This window comes from Pocillopora damicornis, chromosome 2 (genome assembly GCF_964200805.1).
Source record: "Pocillopora damicornis chromosome 2, jaPocDami1.2, whole genome shotgun sequence".
Classification (NCBI taxonomy): Eukaryota; Metazoa; Cnidaria; class Anthozoa; order Scleractinia; family Pocilloporidae; genus Pocillopora; species Pocillopora damicornis.
Window position 1 is genome coordinate 11018758 of NC_142671.1, and position 21441 is coordinate 11040198.

Consider the following 21441-nt stretch of genomic DNA (forward strand, 5'->3'; position numbering starts at 1 on the left):
GACTAGGAAGGGCATAAGTATAGTTAATGGTTCAGCAAATCTTAGGAAATTCCACCAAAGGAAACGTGATAAATCTTACTTTTAAGATCTCTGTTTTCTTTTTCGCAAAACATTGCGTAATGGAATGGAACGTTGCCAAGATCTATATCTGAGCATTCGTAAACTTTCGAATCTGTCGTCGTTTGGCAATCTTTCCCACAGTGTTTTCTTTTCGGTTGACCTCATATTCAGGCGTAAAAGGCTCACTAATATTACGCGTGCAGTTGCTGGAAACCCTAGATTCCATCTCGTAAAAACTGTATTTTGTTGAACTGTTTTTGACACACCTTTTCAGATAACAATCATGCGATCGTATAGAACTGTCATGTTTGTTTTGCATGCCTCCTGAAACCTCAAATTTCCAGTGCAGCAGTTTTTTCTTTTTATTTTATTTCCTAAAACGACAACCACACGAACATGGATATTTTCGGGCAATACAAATGACGTCTCCATACAGTTATACAGTATGGCCAGCACTCTGAAAATTTAGCTCAATTGCGACGGTTCTACTTTCTGTACCCTTTTCGCCTGTTTGTGTTTTTATACATCTGTAGTAGTATGAAAACATTCACTGCGGTGTTAAAGTTTGTCCAGTGGCAAGTTAGACTGGGTAAAACGGCCTAAACTTGCACGACCATTGAGTTCAGACCTCTAATTCACTGTCTGGTGATTATTGGACGGTTGACCTTGTGTTTTACACATTTAGGGGAGGGTAATTAGATCTCTGCTTTCACGAAGGTTCCTTTCTTTTATGAAAAGGAGGGCCAAATCGTGGGTTATCCATACGAGCCCCTTTCAGCCTCTTTGAGGAAAGACTGCGAGCGACGTGAAACGAGGGTAAAAGTTAAGTTGAGCGCCCGTAAACAAGGGTTCGAATCACTTGCTCTGACGTGCGCAACATAACTTTCCTAATGGTTTCTTTCAGGCCAACTTAATCTTACTTTGCTAATAAATCCTAACAATGAACTTTTGTTTCAAATAACCGTAGGCTAATATAAGATATCAGTAGATATGTCTGGCTTAAAAGGGAGTGTCAAACTCAGACAAACTGGTGCACTAAAATTAGTTGCGACGAAATCAACGAAAGGCTTTATAAGAAGAAATGAGACGATCCTTGACTAATCTTTCGCTGACAGTAACAGTTTTGTCAACGAAAGATTCGCGAGTTTAAATGCATCACCAAAGACGAATCTATATGAATTTCTGATCGCTACACAATACTGCATCTGAATCCAACTTCCTCATTTTCAAAGACATCATTTCTGAAATTTCAAAAACGCTTCATGTAGACGCGCATTTTTGTCCTCTGGCCCAAAGCACCGTCTGTCTCTTGGCAAACAGCCATACGGCGATAGTTCGGTGAGTTGTCTGCATCGTCTTCCCCTGGTCTCATATTTAGCTCCCTGGGAGGTATAACGCCGATAAGACCACGCGGTGCTGGCCAGGAGGGGTAATTCTGATTTTGGTCCCCTCTCCCTAGCCCCTGAGTCGGAGGTGCGTGGGCAATTTGCCCGTGGTTACCCTGGTTTGCGGAGGATTGGAAAGCTTGTTGGTGGTTTTCGACCCCAGTCCTACCTGTGTTGTAATACGTTCTAGTGGCAGAGAATTGTGTCTCAAAATCCGAGTTATTAACCTCTTCAGCCTGAAAGAATGAATTAGTAAAATGAACCGCATTTTGATAATAAACTTGTGCCGTATTTACTCCGCCCGGTTTATCAAACTTTGCACGATAACGAGAAAATGTCAACAGGAAAAGAAAAACATGCGTGTTCAAAATATCACCCACGGTCTCGTTTTGTTGGGACTATTATGAAGCTTACTTTGTTTTCATTGTGCGTGGCAACAAAAGCGACAAAAATTTTGCCAATATTTTCTCATAAGAAATACAAAATACAAAAACTACGAGATTTTAGTGTTTGAGAGTGCATCGTTAAATAAAGTAAAAAAATATACAATTTAGCACTCATATCTCTATTCAGCACGGAAACGATCGTCTGCCCCGGGTTGAGGAGGGCTTTTGTAAAAAGAACTCTAAAATCATGCTAAAACATTTTTCGTTTTTAAATGGAGGAAATGATTCAACAATTAATTAAAATGTAGCTGTCATCCCTTCAACATAGAGTGTAAACAATCAGAGTTGTAGCCTCCTAAATTTGTTTACCTGCTTTGAAACATTTATCTTGGCTTAAAAACCCCAAAAGATAGTAGTCATTTCAAGGAAAAATAAATTATTTCGTTAAGAAAACGGCATCATAATGAAACATACTTGTGATAACTACGTGTCTCGTAACAATTACGGGTAAACCCTTTCCAGTGATAAGTTCTTCTACATTTACAATAAACTGTGTATTGCATTAATTTTAGTCACATTAATTCTGGTACGGAGCCAAACCCTAAATTCAACATTGCTAAAAGATTGAACACTTTCCAGATTTCATTTTTGACCTCTAAGAAGCTTTAGCAATTAACTATTTTTTTAAATTCTCAATCATTATTCAACTGTCTGTTCCTAATAGCACTCTTTGCAAGAAGGAAATTTGCATTTTGGATCAATTATTTGAAGAGAGAACAACTTGGCACTACAGCTGGAGAAAAAATAAACAGCCTGCAGCATGGAAGAAAGAGAAATTTGGGGATTTAAAATGTATTTCAATAAATGATTTATTTTTCCAAAGTTTTACTTCATAAAACTCTATATTCATATGATAAGTTTGAGATTATCCTTCTGCGTGACGAGCGAAATGTATTTTGACTGAAAATGCTCTCTGAATTTCCATTTTTACCTTTCAATTACAGTTGAAAGAATTCAAAAAAACGAAGTTTAAATATTTATTTGATGATTTTCCGCTGCCAGAACAGGTTTCTATTACAATCTTTCCCCGAGGTTACAAACAACCCACGTTGAAGAATTATTTATCACGGTTCGTTAAAAATCTCTTTTCTGCAAATTCGCAAGATAATATTTAGATTTCTAGCTACCCAATTTTGTAAGGTGCAATTTTATTTGAATAAATCTTTTGGTCCGATTGTTTGGTTGCTGGTTGGAAAAATATCCTACTTCGTAAAAAAAGAAAACAGCAGTTGTACCTGAACAACCCTAACGTTTAACTTTTCGGCTTTGAGATAATAAGCAAACCTTCGAGAAAAAAAAAAAAAAAAGAAAAAAAGAACTAAGACTGTTTGAATCCAAGAGATTTGAACTCAAAAGGTGGAAACAGCTGTAGCGGGTTTGATATCGATTACCAAACAAAAAGTTACGTACAAGAAAGTTTTTATCATGTTTCTACGCCGGTATTGGGTTTTTACTTCACTGGAAAAAGAGTTCCAGCCCTTCATCTTGGATTGCACTTCACATACGCGCTATTTCTTAAAACACCATGTGGGTAAACGAAAACGAAGCGAAAACATCTCTCATAGTGAGAATAACTATAAAAATCCGCTTTAAAGGGTCCATAATAGAGAAAGTGTCGGCTTAGAAAAATATTCAGAGCTGAAAACATGGAAGGTCTTCATTTGTTTCTTTAGAGTGACTCTGTCAAGGACAATGTGGTCAAGAATTGACATATTTTAGTTTGATTTACCCAAAGTTATTAGAGCTGCAACTGTTGTGTTTACATGGCCATTTAAAGTACTCATAGCATGTTCGTATAAATAAATGTCTCTCCAACAACGGCCAAAATTAATGGCGACAACTGAATTTCATACCTTTATTTTGTCGGACTCCACAATGTAGCGTGGCTCGTTTTTGTTCGGCGAGTGAAGATTTTCTCCAAGGAGCAGAACTGTTTGCCTCGATTCATCATGATTTTGCTGTGCAGGTGCTGCCCAGTTTTCGTCTCGATTCGCTTTTCGCTCCAAGCTTTCTCTTTTTCCTGCCATATATGATTCCTTTGTGGAACAGATCAACAATGTATAAAGAACAATATTTTATCTCTGAGGTAGTTTTTTTCGCAGTCAAAATACCAGCAATTAAGCGGAGTTATGCGAGAGTCTGTACTGGTACTCGTCGTTCTCAAATGGTGGAAACGATTTTAAGCGCATTCTGTGACGTACACTTAAAGTCCAGCTGCGCTTTTTCAGGAAGATAATTCATGCGAAAGCGCCCCCTTAAATGTAAACAATGCTTTGTGTTGCAACTGAAAATTCGTTAGAGACAAAAGCCGGCCACTTAGTTTCGTGGACGCAAGACAAACTGGGACATATCGCAGCAACATCTTGAACGATTTGCCTTTTATGAAAAGAACTTCTGTAAGCAGGCATGTTATCTAATGTGGTGTTGAAAATAGAAAACACGATCTAGATAAAATTTCCGCAATCAGTATTATACTCATCAGCAAGACAGAGAGTCCATAATTTTCTGTCATTTGCAGAGAAGCTGTATAAAAGCTCGTTAGCGAATCGAAATCTGACGCTTTTCGTTGCTGTGTTGTGAGGAACAAAGACACAGCAAGATGTGCACAAACCTCCCACGGCCTTAGCACATAAAACTGGCGGTAGAGGTTTACCAACGGGAAAATTTTCCTCCAAGTCGGAACCAGTTCGAAATGTATATAATTCAAGAATATGTGAAGCTATGTGAAAGAGTGCATGATGAAAACGTTTTGTTGAGCAACATTAACAAAAACGAAATTCTATCGATAACAAAAAGTTCTTGTAAACAGCTAAGAAAATTTTTGGGCCATGCCAATACAACTCTCGTCACGGCAAGGAGGAAAAAGCAGAATGTAACTTGTCTACTTAACGAAGATAATTAAAGTTTTCCAAGGTAAATAAAGATTTTTTCATTTGCATGGCACATAAATATTTCAATAAACCAAACAGGTGCGAAATACATGGTAGAATACAATCAAGATACCCCCTGCCCTAACCCAACCATTAAATAAAATTATTTAAGGAGTGAAAAAGAGACGGATTGGATAAACGTGACCTAACATGTCTTTCACTAATTCTTGCAAATTTCCATTGATCTAACTGCCATACACAGAAAAAATGCATTTATCTCACAGCATTCAACCTTTAGAACGTCCCCGCTGGTAGGAAAATTGCTGGATATATGACTAGGCGAGAACAAAGTCATTGGGTACAAAAAGGTTTTTTTTTTAATTTTTTTTTTTTACGTTATCAGCGATTCAACTAGACTTCTAGTGGTGAGCTTTAAATTTCTTGTTTCGCTTCGGTAGTTTACCAACACAATACGAACACTTCCCACACCTTAAAGTACCCTGAGACAATTATTACCTTGGATAAGTATTATGCATCTTACTTGAGTGGATGGCTTAAATCGTATTTGACACAAACATAAATTCGCCCACTGACAAGCCCGTCGTGATTGCAGCCAAATGGCGCTCTTTTTGATGGCTGTGTTGAGGACAAAAGTCCATTTAAATTCTGCTGCTAATGTGTTTGGAATTGCACTTAGCTTTAAGTAAATACCGCAGTTGTCTTGAGAAGAATCGAAAAGTCTCCGCAGTTTCGTTTAAGTTACTTTTCCAAATCATGTTCTACCATATTTATTTGACAAGTTGATACAACTTCTTTAATTGATTGTTTGAAATGGTGGGCTTAGGGAAAAAGTGATAAAATTGAAAAATAAGTTCTGTCTGAGCGACTTATGGAAAATTTCTGGAAAGGCACATTTAGCCAGATAGCGGGTACATATTCGATCAGTGTATATCAAAAATTAAACAATGAATTTTATACACGATAAATTAATTAAAATACACGTTCTCAGGCTACTGGCGTCACTGAAGTGGCTAAGATATCATCTAAGACCCAAATGTGGAAAGGAAAATAAAAAAAAACTTCATAAAAACATGAGCGCATATATTTTACAGGGAGTGAAACAAGAAATTTTGGCAACAGCTTTGTGCTATGATTGCCAAACTTTTGCACTGAGTGAAAGACCCGAAAGACTTACTTGGACTAGGCTCGAAACAGCAAGGTGAACGATCAGTTCATATCATGTCGAAATAAAATACTTTGAATGTTTAATAAATATGTCGCTGAAATCAGGGATTTCGGTCAAAGCTGATTACCAGCAGTCTACTGCCGCCCGCTAGACCCGTTACCACCTTCTGTTTAGCCAGTGGGCACGCTCTCGTGTTTGGCTTTCGCTTTACGGCGCCTTTTCGGGGCACAACTGCCTGCTACACCATAAGCAGGCAGTCGCTTATGGAAAAAGTTAATTATTGGAACCCCTGCAAAGATCAGCAAGTGCCTGGGGATCAAATTCTCGGCGACAGCAATCGGTTACGAAATTAATTAAACTAAATGCTAATCTCTCTTAAAAGGTTTTTGAAATTTATTCCTTTTTTCGCCTTTTTGAACATTAACAGGGAAATTGTAAAGCTGCGTGTATGAAACAAGTGTCACTTTTTTTGTTGAAGAAAAAAATCAATTTTTTAAACTTTGAACGAAACAGATAGTGTAGCCTTCTGTACGTATTGTTCTTTCGACAAACATCTTACTATATTTTCTCTTCCATCAGAAGCAAATCATTTATACTTTTTGCAGAAAAGTGAAATCGCAGGAAAATTAATGCAGATATCACAGGGTGATATTATCAATAAAGTTCTTTGAATATAATAGCTCGTTTACTTTTGGCTGATCACGGTAAAATCTCCTTCTAGTCAATAGAAAACCGACATCATATTCTTCTTTCCAATTTTGCAACACATAAATGCTACATCATATTACAGTTAACCGTATCTTGCTTAAAAAAATAACTCAAAGTTGATTATCATACAATGCAAAATAGATTATTTAGGTCGTATTTTCCTTTGAAAGACCGATTGCCTATGAGAAAAACATTTATCGCATTGGATGATCAGTTCCTCTTTCAGCTGTATCTCTTTAAAATAGGAAGCCAGGGCGTGGCTGAGTAAATAAAAGAGAGGCTCTCGCCGGCAGTAACACTTTGGATCTTGAAAAAAATAAAGATTTAACATTATCAGTATTTGCCAAGGATCTCTTGTATTTGCCTAATGCAGGGACAAACCGTATTTATAAATCTACCGTATTCCGAGGAAATTTAGCGTAGATATGCATTTTTCATCAGCGTTGTGTCATGGTAATTCTATTTGCTTGAGTGTTATATTCCTTAAGTAGTTGAGGAGATTAAGTTGATGTTATCTCGGCGCAGTATACCTACTAAGAGCTAATCTCTTAATATGCAGACCCATCACTTGCATGAGACGGCACTTTTACCTCACAGTCCTGCGGCAAAAAAAAAAAAAACCAATCAACCAAAAAAAAAGTAATTTCGCCATGTCGATCTCAAAGATTTTTCACTATAGAGCCGACTCAGAGATAAATATCTTATAATATTTGGTCTCAATCCGCGGAAGCCTAGTTTATTGACTGCGGATGTTTCATTGATCTTCATCCGTTCTACTTGTCTGCAATATTTAAAAACAGGATGGCCCAGTTCATTTTAAAGCTGTGTAAATCAGAGAAAAGCATTTTTCAAACATTAATTCAAATTTTTTACCATTTCACTTCAGATAAAAAAGTGCGGTTTCAGTTACATAATATATAAAATATTAAACTCTCTGAAAAGGGAAAGATTTTCTTATCTTGGCGAGAGTGGGATAAAGAAATACTCGATTAAGTGTTCTTTCACAAAGTCATTTATTTTAAACCGCAGGAATAAGACACCGTTCATTATTTATCACCTGGTTGAAGGTGGGGAGGGAAAGAGGAAAGGGAGTTAAAGGGGGGAGGAAAAGGGGAAAGGGAGTTAAAAGGGGGAGGGAAAGGGGAAGGGAGTTAAAAGGGGGAGGGAAAGGGGAAGGGAGTTAAAAGGGGGGAGGGAAAGGGGAAAGGGAGTTAAAGGGGGGAGGGAAAGGGGAAGGGAGTTAAAAGGGGGAGGGAAAGGGGAAGGGAGTTAAAAGGGGGGAGGGAAAGGGGAAAGGGAGTTAAAGGGGGGAGGGAAAGGGGAAGGGAGTTAAAAGGGGGAGGAGAAGGGGAAGGGAGTTAAAAGGGGGAGGGAAAGGGGAAAGGGAGTTAAAAGGGGGAGGGAAAGGGGAAGGGAGTTAAAAGGGGGAGGAAAAGGGGAAGGGAGTTAAAAGGGGGAGGGAAAGGGGAAAGGGAGTTAAAAGGGGGAGGGAAAGGGGAAGGGAGTTAAAGGGGGGAGGGAAAGGGGAAAGGGAGTTAAAAGGGGGAGGGAAAGGGGAAAGGGAGTTAAAAGGGGGAGGGAAAGGGGAAAGGGAGTTAAAAGGGGGAGGGAAAGGGGAAGGGAGTTAAAAGGGGGAGGGAAAGGGGAAAGGGAGTTAAAAGGGGGAGGGAAAGGGGAAAGGGAGTTAAAGGGGGGAGGGAAAGGGGAAAGGGAGTTAAAAGGGGGAGGGAAAGGGGAAGGGAGTTAAAGGGGGGAGGAGAAGGGGAAGGGAGTTAAAAGGGGGAGGGAAAGGGGAAAGGGAGTTAAAAGGGGGAGGGAAAGGGGAAGGGAGTTAAAAGGGGGAGGGAAAGGGGAAGGGAGTTAAAAGGGGGAGGGAAAGGGGAAAGGGAGTTAAAAGGGGGAGGGAAAGGGGAAGGGAGTTAAAGGGGGGAGGGAAAGGGGAAAGGGAGTTAAAAGGGGGAGGGAAAGGGGAAAGGGAGTTAAAGGGGGGAGGGAAAGGGGAAAGGGAGTTAAAAGGGGGAGGGAAAGGGGAAAGGGAGTTAAAAGGGGGAGGGAAAGGGGAAGGGAGTTAAAAGGGGGAGGGAAAGGGGAAAGGGAGTTAAAAGGGGGAGGGAAAGGGGAAAGGGAGTTAAAGGGGGGAGGGAAAGGGGAAAGGGAGTTAAAAGGGGGAGGGAAAGGGGAAGGGAGTTAAAGGGGGGAGGAGAAGGGGAAGGGAGTTAAAAGGGGGAGGGAAAGGGGAAGGGAGTTAAAAGGGGGGAGGAGAAGGGGAAAGGGAGTTAAAAGGGGGAGGAGAAGGGGAAGGGAGTTAAAGGGGGGAGGAGAAGGGGAAGGGAGTTAAAAGGGGGAGGGAAAGGGGAAGGGAGTTAAAATGGGGAGGGAAAGGGGAAAGGGAGTTAAAGGGGGAGGGGAAGGGGAAGGGAGTTAAAAGGGGGAGGGAAAGGGGAAAGGGAGTTAAAGGGGGGAGGAGAAGGGGAAAGGGAATTAAAGGAGGGAGGAGAAGGGGAAAGGGAGTTAAAGGAGGGAGGAGAAGGGGAAAGGGAATTAAAGGGGGGAGGGAAAGGGGAAAGGGAGTTAAAGGGGGGAGAAGGACTGGAAAGGGAATTAAAGGGGGGAGGAGAAGGGGAAGGGAGTTAAAAGGGGGAGGGAAAGGGGAAAGGGAGTTGGAGGAATTGAGGATCACATGAATTTCAGGGGAAACGAAGGGTGCGTCAGTCGTCGCCAACAGATTGTAAAGCAGAACTATAGAAAATTGACTGCCAGTTACCAGTAACTGCCAGTGAGGGGGGGGGGGGGGGGAATCATAAGAATATTACAGAGTCACATGGGGGAATCAAGTGAATTTTATCGCGACACAACCAATATCCACCAACCTCACCCTCCAGGGATTAACAATGGCCGGTTTCCATTGAGAATCACGAAAAATGCCCCCACCCCCCCCCCCCCCCCACACACACACACTTCAGAATTTATTCAAATTTCATAATTTAATTGTGGTCTATCAAATTGACGTTGTCGAGGAGCAAAACACTTATCACGATGGCTGACTCAATGGCTGGGCTGTTTTCAACAATACACCTCTTTTCTGATGTCTTTCGTGCCTAATGTCCGCGTCAAGACGCCCGAATAAAGCTGATGGAAGCGATGGTGTGACACTGTTTACGTCACTGTTATATAACGCCTCCGTTTCATTTGTATACGCGAGAAATCCGAAAAGCATTTGCGAAACGATGCTCTTTCAAAGTCCTCTGCTTTTTTAGATGACGATTTTTAGCGTGTACAGTGGACAAAAAGCGAACATACAAAACTAAGAATGCGAAACACTAAGATTATTGACAGGACGTCGTGGTCCGGTTAATGTAACAACATGAAAATTTCCAGCTCAAGGTGAATGATTCACAAACTTCTCTCTCATGTTATAACCCGCGTGGGTTCTTACGCCAGTAAACCGACGGTTTATTGCTTCAATAGACAATGGAAAAAGTTGTGGTCGATTTGTTAAATCGCCCCACAGATGGCTTCATTAAGGATAGTGGAGAAATGGATTTCCACGATTACAAAACGCAGGAACAAAGAAGTTGACAACAGCTCCCCGAGGAACCAACTCGCCGAAAGCAACAATGATAAAACTTGAGAATAAAAGCTGTTTAAAGGAAACCAATCACAGCTGTTAAAAAACAACCAATCACACCTTTTGAAAGTCAACCAATCACAGCGGAGCCCCGTGCTTCATCAGGTTATTGTGTAATAAGTGGAATATATCGCCTGGAGACCATTTCATCATCGTGCAAGTCTCACGCGTAAGATAACTGCCGATGCTCAAAACCGGGCATCTCTTAAATAACAATGACTGTAGCCGAAACGTGAGAGAACAAGACTTCATACAATTTAAGCTGAATATTTAATAAAAAAAAAAAATTCTTCCCGCCAACTTATTGAAAGGTTCTTCAGAACATTTCCGAGAAGAATTACAGCAATCTTTGTGGATTAGAACAAATCGAAGCGCGCAACAAAACCGCCATTTCGATGTGCCTTAGGGGCGTTTTCTAGGAAATACCGCAAGACACTGCAAGAACTGCGGGCTCAACCTAATTCAGGTTATTGTTGTGCAAGGTCTTCCTGCTCAAACCGAGTAACATCCTTAAAAAAAAAAAAAAAAAAAAAAACTAATGGCCATGAGTTATGTTTGGGAAATTTTTATCTGTTTTAGATTTGTTTTGTTATGTTTTTGTTTTTGTTTTTTTTTTTTTTTGCTGTTTTAGATGACCTTTGCGATAATGATGACGGAAGCTTAACAACAATATGCGAGTTTCGCTCGGGACTTCCGAGTTCGAATCCAGTTCATTTAACACTCCCTGGTGGAACTGCTCGTTTGTGTCGTCAAGCATACTCATTTTCTTCTTGCATCTCATTAATATTTTTCTACGCTTTTTGTTCATTGTTTCTATTGACTTTTTGTTTATCCATTTTTTTTCCAACGAAAATCTTATCAACGAGAAGGGGAGGAGAAACCATCCGTCCATCAAACGCAGAACCGCCTTATCTTGCCATGGTCTTTGGTTACACATGAAACGCGCGTAGTTGACCATTCAGTTTGTTAGTGATAACCTGGGTGGTTTTGTTCTCATCGCAGAGATGGCCAGTTTACGGGCCGCTATCGTTGCTCTTAGCATAGTGCAATGTTTGTGTTTAAAAACACGCCCAAGTAGCGACGAAATACGTTTTGATGGTGACGATTTTGTCTCGTTTAACTTGACGCAGAGGCGTCGATTACATGCTCTGGGGGAACACAAACTCAGCTTTGAATTCAAAACCATCCATCCAAGTGGTATGTTGGTTTACATTGGTAGTGAATTCGAAAAAGGAGACTTCCTGATGGTTGATTTGGTCCGTGGAAAGCTGAGGTAAGAAGCGAGCGTTTAAGATTTGACGCAAGTATAAGTGAACACCCTTCAAATTGTCACGCGCCTAAAATTTCCTTTAATTCGGCATAAGAATTTACTGTGTTGTACGAACCTGTCTGTTTCTACCATCCATTCTTGGGAGAACAAACACAAAAATTGCTCTGACAAGATTATTCAAACCATTGAGCATTCTTGCGACTATTCTTTCAAGTTAAAAAGCATAAAATTTTCAACCTGCAACATTAAATTTCGCGTCGAAAATATTACTCCCACATTATCTGTTGTAGGCAGACAGCTGTCACTTTGGCGAGAAGTTACTAGTAATACGACACAGAACTTTTCCCTCTCATTATTTTTTAGTGGTCGGACAAGCAATCTAGGCTGCATTTAGATGGGCATAATCTACCACATATTAATATTGCAGAATACACTAAAAAGCCTTTTTGGCGACCGAATGACTCTAGGTAAACTTACTAATTTGCTTTTAATTTCTGTAGATTTGTATTTGCAAAACATAGTCAGCTTTTCTTCTTTGTTATTATTCTGTAACGAGATATAAATCGATACCTGATATGTATTTGAAAACATTTGTTTAAAGTTTTAATTAGTGATAACATATCTCCTAAAAGTGGTGAACAGTGTTTAAATTGGAATGCATGTGAGAACTCACCATTAAAAAGAAGCGATTCTCGCTCGGATGAAATCAAAATAGCTGTAATTTGAATCAACATTTGTGGCTCACCAGACCTTTTAGTTATTCTAAGCTTTCATTGTACAACACGACTCTCCCGACACAGCTGTACTGCGTTCAAATATTTCAGCCGTGTTCAGTGTATCGATTCGCGTTTGTCGAGTGTAATCTGCAAACTTGATTTTATACGTAGTTGTAAAAGGCGATAGATCGATACTAATTTCCAATTAAGGAATGTGGTACAAACGTAAGAACGCTTAAGAATTTGGATGTCACTTGTAACAAAGTTAAGTAAAGTCAAGGTCGACCTGATTCATGAGATAGATGTAACAACAATCTGTTGGAAAGATTCGAAGGTTACCTTTCAATCAATTATGCCTTTGTTTTGCTGACCTTAAAAGTTCTATCATAGCATTGAGAAGTAAAATTAAATGGATTATGACCCTTGGTTGGGGTTCTTTTTATGCGTGTATGGGTCACCTAAGTTCATAGAACGATTGAGTGCAAATTTGAGACTACTGAGAACAGAGGATGATCATGAGTTAATGGGCTGCAAATGGTCATCACACGAATTTGTCGGGAGCTATGATAGTTAGTTAAAAAATATCATTGATTTATGACCTCCCTCCAGTTCAAATTCATTCTTCATCATTCAATGTTTATAGAAAAGAGATGATTGCTATAGACATAAACTGACTTTGAGTGTGATGGAATGGAATATGATAGAATAATAAAATTTTTAATCTATAGAAATAAATACAATTTATGATAGGTAATAAGAGGTTGAAAAATAGGTTCTTGTGCCATATGTTACATCCCACCTTCAACCTGGAGCCTCATATCTCATGTCACAAAGCAGTTCAAATAAGAAAGTAACAGTGCGTGAAAGACTGCCTTACTTATTTACCTCACCTACTTAAACCTCAGGCTTTGTGTGTCTATTTGACATTGAAGGAAAGGGGAGTGTGGGGACTGTAGATAGAATATTTTTTTGGTCAGACTCTATGAAGCATTACCAAAAATAGTCATAAGCTATTATAATAACATCACAACTGGTTAACTTGTCAGAAGTAACCTTTCAACCTATTTTCACAGTAGTTTTCATGGAGTATGTGATTTTGATGGAGATGCAAAAGATGTGTCCTTTTAGCAAAATTAAAACTTATCAAGAAATTTTGGTTGTCATGTTTTCTCTTTTTCTCCACAGAATCACTGTCAATCTGGGTGATGGCATCCCCACTCAAAATGGGCACATGGTGCTTGAAGAAACTTTAGCAGATGACCGCTGGCACATCATTCAACTGCGCTTGTTGGGCAAGGAGTTAAAAGTTAAGCACGAGGAGGAAACGCGCCTTATCGTATTGCAGAGTGAACACACTACTTTTGATGTTGAAGGTTTTGTTTGCGTGGGTGGTATACCTCAACACACATTGAATGTCTTGACAGATTACAGACCATCACCAAATTTAAGAGGGTGTCTTCGAAACGTGGTTTTTGACAGATGGCATGTTTTGTTAAGCCCCACGCCAGCGCGCAAAAACTACCGAGTTTACGGCTCACCTCAAAATAATTGCCAGCGTGAGCCATTTGAAACTGTGAGCTTTCAGTCTCCAGATTCTTTTCTATACATGCCTTCGCAGGGCGAGAACATCTTCAATGTCCAAATGCAGTTTCGCACTTATATCGCCAACGGCGTGTTAGCGTACAAATTCGAATCAGCAGTAAAAGTTAATGTGTTCTTGCGTGACGGGAAAGTAGTTTTGGATGTTTTGGTGGTTGGAGTGAGCCAACTGCCGCTGCTAATCCAGGGAGAGAGTTTAGACGATGGAGAGTGGCATTATCTTTTTGTGATTGTCACCAACACAGAGGTGAAGATGAAACTGGATCAAATGGCAGAATTGAGGCACGAAAATCCAGCGTTGAGGAAAGTCTCAAAGTTTGAAAATAAAGTCTTCATAGGGCATGGCTATTTTAAGGATAAGCCAAATTTTGTCGGCTGCATCCACGATTTACATGTGGATAACAAGAAAATCGAGCTATGGGCAATACCTTGGAGCCGTTACGCTTTCGGAAAGGTGTACAATCGTTGCAACATCTCAAGCCGTTGTTTCCCGAACCCGTGCGGACACGGTGGAAAGTGTAACGATTTGCCGAATGGTGATTTCTCTTGCGATTGCCTAAAGACATTTCACCGTGGTCGACTCTGCGAAACGCCGATATACTTAAGGACCTGTCAGGAGTATAAAGATCTGGGCCTGGCCGATGATGCTTACTGTAAAGTGGATCCTGACGGTAGGGGACCGATTAAACCCCTGGAGGTCCTTTGCAATATGACCGATCAAGAAGAAGCGGTAATGCTCGTCTATCATAGCAAAGTGGGACCTCAACCTGTTTTTATGTCCAGGGTTGATGACTATCCAGTTTACTTTCACACTTTGGAATATTCAGATCTTAATGGAATTAAAGCTTTGATAGCTCAAAGCGAGAGATGTCGTCAATTGGTTAGTTTCAACTGTTTCGGTTCTAAACTTCTGCAATCGCCAGTGGGTCCGGCTGTGGTGAGTTGGGCAGGAGGAGACTTAAGAGATGTGTCCGACTACTGGCCAGGTGCGCCTGCCGGGAGCATGAAGTGTGCATGCGGTGTAAACAGAACGTGCGCGAATCCAGGACTTGCTTGCAACTGTGACATTGGAGACGAGAAATGGAGAGAAGACGAAGGTAGGCCTCAGTATGCAAGTTCTCCATACCGTACTCTATTTATTTCCTATGGCACTAGCATGGAGAATTTATCCAACAATCAAGAGGTTATTGAGGTCATCATCATTTCCTTTATTCTCAAGACTTAAATTTGTGACTCAGCGGTGATACTGTTTCCAGAAATTGGATGCAGTTCGGTGTTAAGGGTTAAGCCGATATCTCTCTTGTTCCCCTGAAGGTCACCGGACAAAAACTAGATAGCTAAATTGAACGACTCGCTCAAACTTATTAGAACTAAGAAAATTTTTTTTAATGCATGTAAGCATGAGCTACGGACCGATTTCCTTAAACCACTTCCTAATATCGATCAATCTTGCCTCTTTTGAGGGTGATAACCTCTGGCAGTAACGGGCCTGCTCGAGTGCGTTCGTAAAACTTTAGCTCAATGAAGCCTAGATTTAGATAAGAAAGAGTTTGCAGCGTGTCTGTAAGAGAGGCCACTTTTTTATTTTTTATTTTTTAAGAAAATACCCACGAAGTATTGAAATTCTTCCTTTTTTCTCCGCTTAAGGCTACGTTACAAACCGCGCCAAGCTACCCGTAATTTTTCTCACATTTTCTAAGACTGCTGCACGATCGTATTTTATGGTGGGGCCGCTGGAATGCTCTGGAACACTGAAGAACGGTAGAAAATTGTCCCGGCAGGCACAACACGATGCCTCACGCTTCCTGTATTCTATATGTCGCCCTGTGAATCCCACTTCTCCGGAACCTCGCCTTAGTTCATCTACTTCAACGTACATTGAGCACAAGAGTTGGAGTTGGCAAGTTCAAGAGGAGCCTTCTTTGCATCCACCCACGGAATTGTCCACAACGAGAAAACTAAGAAACAAAGTCATCACCTCAAAACCAACCATAGCACATGAAGTAACTACCACTGTCTACCGTGTCTCTTCACCATTCACTTTTGATGAAAAGACGCAAACTACCCCAGATGTAATACTTAAGAAGGACAGGAAGAGTGAAACAACCGCCGGTGCTGCCATGTCTCCTACAATAGCTCGCCCTGTCTCGGTGTCTTCTGAAGTGTTCGGCTCTGCACTGCCGCCATCAAACGTATCCCAATGTTGCAGTGATTCCGAGGACGTTACAGTTCCCTTTGATCAAGATGCGTCCACTGGAGAGCGAGCCGCTGGTAGAATATCTTGGCAAGTAATGGTGGCCTGGGTGCTTATGATTGTTGTATTTGTCATGTTTGTTCTTGGTATTTTTATTTTCATGAAACGCTCCAATCGAAGAATGGTGCCCAGCTGTGGGTTTTGGGGAGTCTGTAAACAGAAGAAGCTGCAATCGTTTGCAGAAGAAGAGCACGGTTTTCCCGAGGTAAGACTGAGGTCGCGCTCTGGCGAGCTGAATTTGCCTGAAGTTCGTCGCTCGATCGATGCCGGTAGTTATAACGTGAGAACCGGCATAATTGCATACGGGGAACCCTTCTAGTCGTAGAGGAGTACACCTTACAACACAAACAGGTAAGTAATTTTCGTTATGTTACTCCTTATCAATCTGTCAAAGGCATCGAGGCAATGGTAATTAACTGGAATTCGTAGTCCGAATCTCCAGGGTGTGACCAGTCACAGTGGCTTGTTAAGCTAGACTGGTCCCATAATCACTTACATTCGTTTCTTTCGACGACGGAGCTCAGAATTCACCATATCTCTATTGACTCACACATCGCTTATCGTGCCTCAGCAGGTAGGGTAACCTTGCCTGTTTCCAGAGCCTCCGTGTACTAGGCCAGCGGAAACTATTTAGTCCAATGTGTTATTGTGTAGCTGTCACGAAAGACACCGGTGACGGGACAGCTGTTGCTACTCACAACTCGATAAGAACGCCCCGTAAAATTGTCTCGATGTGGACTGTTCACCCGAAATTATATAAATCATCGGTCTTAATTTATATCGATTGGAAGGTGAAAACGAGACAAAAATTTTAATAAATAGTACTCATGATCTGTCGTTTTCCTCCGTAGCAATTTCTCCCCGGGCTTGGTTACCCGAGTATTAACCCTACAAGACGTCGTGTTAATTTCCAATAACGAATGCTGGTCAAACCGCTCATGCGAATGACACATGCGGGTTTTAATTTTTATGGTAACCAGGATTTATTTTAGAACGCAACTTTGTGGTAATTCCGCAAATTGGAAAGATATGCCGCATAAAATTTACATTGCCGCGTCAAATGGGGCGCAAAAGTATTATTATTATTTTTTGGAAATAAAATATTCGAAAACATCACTGACAACAAAAATGATTTGACGGCCGTTCTATAACCTCACTTTAACTTTTATAGCCTCTTACTGCCTCAATTGCCTTTCTCTTCCTGGTTTGAGTCATTATTTCACCACTCAAACATCCGGAATTCTGCAGTAATCCGAGCACACGCTTTTTTCAGTTGCCCGGAAAGCCCCCTTAGAATTACTGATAGGGGCCCATTTGCTCCTCATTGGCCAATTTCTAGAATAGACCTCGAGTAACCATGTTTGAAAGGTTTTACTCGAAATATTACTGTGATCGAAATATTAGTTTGTGTAGGTTGAACTATTGTACTTCGTACAGTTTCGGAAGTGAAATTTCCCCCCCCCCCCCCCCACTAATTCTTTAATTTTTTTTTTTGTCGTTACAGTTGATTGATGTTGGGTTCACCTGATCTTTGGGCCAGTTGGCGTTGTGTTCAGCTTTTTCTTTATATTTATATAAGGAGTTTGCCATTGCCTTTGGGCAAATTTATTGCACAGCCTGTAACAATTTTACCATCAGTTTTAGTTTTGGTTAGAACCAGGCTTTGACATAAACTGGTTCGATAGGCTCTGAGCAGCCCCTCCTTTTCGGCAAAGTCCATCGGCTTGAGGCGCTCGAAAAGTACTTTTTGAGCCCCACACTCAAGGAGAGTTTTTTACTTTTTCTCCTTATTTTTTGTTTTTTGTTTTTTTTTTCTTTCTTTCTTTCTTTTTTTTTTTTAACTAGTGCGACGTACTTCGGCGAAAAGGAGGTACTTCTCGTAGTCCACTGACTTGGTGGATATACGAATTGGCCGTGATACAACAGAATGCTCTGCTAAGAAAACAAGACAACAGTGTTTCTGTGTTAAAATGTTTATTGTTGTTTGTTCATCTAGAAATTAAAGTTTTTGACGTTTTAAGTGTAGGTAATTGTCAATTGTAAGAGGCACATACAACTGAGATATGTGAAGAGAAAACTGAGGATTTAGAACGATACTCCGCTAAACAGTAATTCCTGATTATCCCTGACTTTTCTTCATGGCGAGGTGGCGCGTCATTTTGTAAAGGAAAATAAAGTAAGAAGAGATACCGTTTTCCAGAGGATCTTTACTTAATAAACCAATCGAAAACTGTAACTCAAAAACTTAACAAAGTTAAACGTAAAGTGCCATGAGATGAATTCATGCAAACTAGAAAACGAATAAGAGCGGAATTTTCTACCAAGAAGGGAACCTCTCAGCATCATAGATTCTAACAGTAACGAAGAGTTAATATTAGGAATATACCCGAGAGGCGTCAAAAATCACCCTCAAGCTCTTAGGTGTGAAATTAGATATTTGTACTTCCTTTCTGTTTTCACGATGTTGTGCATTAGTCGCGCGGGAAAACCAACCGTATGAGAAAATATGTTGGTTAGGTCATAAGGTGATGTAAAGATGGAGAAAAACACAGCTACAATGGAGGTTTGTCTATCTTTATCATTAGCCTAGTCGAATCATCAGTTTACTTATCGATCCCTCATTGAAGATGAAGGGTTGATTTAGAAAGTACGATTGGTTTTTTTTTTTTTTTTTTTTTTGGGGGGGGGGGGGCAGGAACAAGGTAGCTGTTAGGTATTTTTATTCTTCATACGTTTGCATATTTTCCCCCAAGAGGGTTACTTTGATCATCTTTGGGAAGGGATCTATTTAAGTTGAAGCATTCCAGTTGAAGTTGAATCAACTTCCTCCCAACTTTTATCTCTTTAGCTCAGGTTTATTTTCTGCAATTTATTTTTTCAGCAATGGAGACCGAAACCTTTTCGCTAGCTAGGATTTTCCGGAACGCAAAAATTTAATTCGGCCCGGGTATTCAAAATTCTAAGTGTCACTAGCACAATGGCTGCATTTTCACGAAAACTTTTTTTCAAAGGCGCTTTCCGCTATTTAATGATTCCACGCAGTTTTAACGGCCTTGTTTGATTTTTTCACCCATTGCCCGAAGACTGCGAACTGATGCTCTCTCCCGCGCAAATTTCCCACGAGAAGGTTTAGTAAAATCCAATCAATTCACGGACCTCGACATGCTCTGTCACTGAGGGTGCGAATGAGGTACAGATCGCCATCTTAGCAGCGCCTTTTGCGAGCAGTCTCTGTGGGAATCTCTTAAAAATGTCTGTATTCAGTTGAAATCGTGTTTAACATTCATGCACAAAAATGCAACATAGCGAGTCAGAAAATGTCCGCGATAAAAATTTCACGGAATCTTCAGCAAACCTCGCGGCAGCTGTCGACGATGGATTTACAAAGGACAAGCAAACAGTAGAAATGGAATTTGCACAAACGCAATATAGTCCAAGAGGTGTTGTACTACTATATTTTAGAGGCGAACCTGCCGCAGAAGTGGACAGGCATTTTTCCAGGACCTTTGCGGAGTTGTGCTGTCTTCCTGGTTCAAGTTCCCCGGAGAACAGTTTGGAAGACTCCCATTTCCAAGGTAACATAAAAGCTTTAGCGAAGGCTTAAATTTATTCTTAGAGTTGTTTTCTCTAAAAGAATTTCTTCATTAAGGGACCAAGCATGACATGGTTTGTTTATACTACGGCATAACTTGAGGCGCCACAATGCTCATAGTACACATATAGTGCACCATAGCGCCATCGTGCTCATGTCACGGCGAATCAGCAGAATTTGTTGCCAGATGATGCTAAAATCCTTAATTGTTAGAAAATTGCCCAAATTTCTAATGCGTGATCATCATTATAACTTCCCACAGGTCAGGTTCCACGTAATTTCTCGCTCGTAAGGGAAATATTGAAGGTTATTTCAGGTATTTATTAGAATTAGAATAACGTGACATTTGGGACTTGGAGTGCGTTACAATCCACGTGATAAAGATTGTTTTGGCGTCGTCAGGAGGAATTATTTTCATCCCCAGGCCCGTTCTTTTTACTCGTCAGTCATTTGGTTAAACAAAGAAATAACACGCGAGAAAACCAGAAAAAAAGAACGAAGACGCTTGAAGCCACTTAAAACTCACCTAGCTTTTCCTGATCAAGCCAATAAACTTTCTTTTTTTTCCGATACTGGCCTGATCAATTTCAAAATAAGCATTTTGTATCATTCAGATGCGTTCATCTGTGACTAAGTTTGTCATCTTGTTGTCGCCAGATCTCAATGACTGAGTTTTCAATTTCTTCCTTCAGGAAGAACATGTGTTCCAATCCCCATGTCTCAGAGGAATCTGCCGCCCTCGTTTTGGAATCCGTCTCACAAGAACAAATCCCAACACCCAGCTCCTACAGGCTCAAGTCACCATGGCAACTCAGTAAACATAATTGAGCAAAAGCACAATATGATGACTCATTATAACAACAACTACCAACCAACTGTGCGCTATGATAACTTCAATCGTCATACTGAGTCAAATTTTGTTCACACGCGAACAATCCCAGTGTCCTATGCACAACTGCCAACAGGGACTATAAAAAGCGACTCCTCAGGGCCACAAATACGTGTTCAACCTTTCCATGCATTCCTGCATTCATTACCGCACGAGTCTGCCTCGCAGAATAGCGATCTGGAGCCGAATTCATTACGGTTTGATCCCAGCTATAATTCACTTCTTGTTCAGCCAGATGTGAAGCCTCATTTGCCGCAAATCCCTGGAGAACCATCCCGCGCAAGAACTGACGCCAGAAATAAAAATCCGGTAGGATTTCCGGCAGAATCACCCATGAGAAAAGAAGAAAAACTAAGAAGTACCTCAACTAAAATTTATGCATTTGAGTTATCAGCCCAAGATGAATTTAAAAATGATCTGGAGTACTAGTAATTAGTTAAGATTAAATAGAGTGTATGAGGCCGCAACATTTGCGGTAACTGTTACGAACTTGAATGTTAAAAAACAATTATGTGTTGCTATTTCTAAAGAATTTGTGTTGACAAAATTTGAGGGTTCCCAAGCTAAAATTATAGAAGTACTTCAAATTATTCAAATTAGAGGAATGCAAGAATAAGTATCGGTAGTTACCTCTTAAAAAGTAGCGAAATCGACTAAAGCTCGTCTAAAACTACCACGTATTTGTCGGTGCGTGGAGGGAGGCGAAAACAAGAGAAACTAAAACATTTCAAAAGTTGCCATAATGTAAAAAAAGTCTGCTTCAAAACTGGGAAACGCGGTAGTCTTGATGAGGACGGAAACTCATTTTCTTCACAAAACTTTAAATTTTTCAGTGTTT

The 21441-nt window shown here is 40.4% G+C and overlaps 3 protein-coding genes across 4 annotated transcripts; 2 read left to right on the forward strand and 1 right to left on the reverse strand.

Annotated features, from left to right (window-relative positions):
* Window positions 1-404: 404 nt before the first annotated feature.
* LOC113670792 (uncharacterized) lies at window positions 405-4765 on the reverse strand. Its single transcript, XM_027186988.2, has 2 exons — window positions 3745-4765; window positions 405-1681 (listed from the first exon to the last, which is right to left on the reverse strand). Exons 1-2 carry the CDS (start codon window positions 3916-3918, stop codon window positions 1310-1312), a joined length of 546 nt encoding a protein of 181 aa, XP_027042789.2. The 5' UTR covers window positions 3919-4765; the 3' UTR covers window positions 405-1309.
* Window positions 4766-9725: 4960 nt separating this feature from the next.
* Window positions 9726-18316, forward strand: LOC113670793 (contactin-associated protein-like 2). Of its 2 annotated transcripts, none has more exons than XM_089195480.1 (4): window positions 9726-11556; window positions 13455-14965; window positions 15516-16473; window positions 17968-18316. In XM_089195480.1, exons 1-3 carry the CDS (start codon window positions 11288-11290, stop codon window positions 16439-16441), a joined length of 2706 nt encoding a protein of 901 aa, XP_089051606.1. In that variant the 5' UTR covers window positions 9726-11287; the 3' UTR covers window positions 16442-16473; window positions 17968-18316. The 2 variants fall into 2 exon arrangements, with proteins under 2 accessions (XP_089051606.1, XP_027042790.2); XM_027186989.2 differs by having other exon boundaries at window positions 9727-11556; window positions 17627-18316.
* Window positions 18317-18941: 625 nt separating this feature from the next.
* On the forward strand, window positions 18942-21365 carry LOC113670829 (uncharacterized). The gene is made up of 2 exons (XM_089195481.1): window positions 18942-19697; window positions 20407-21365. The coding sequence occupies exons 1-2, from the start codon at window positions 19418-19420 to the stop codon at window positions 21030-21032; spliced, it is 906 nt and encodes a 301-aa protein (XP_089051607.1). The 5' UTR covers window positions 18942-19417; the 3' UTR covers window positions 21033-21365.
* Window positions 21366-21441: the final 76 nt, after the last annotated feature.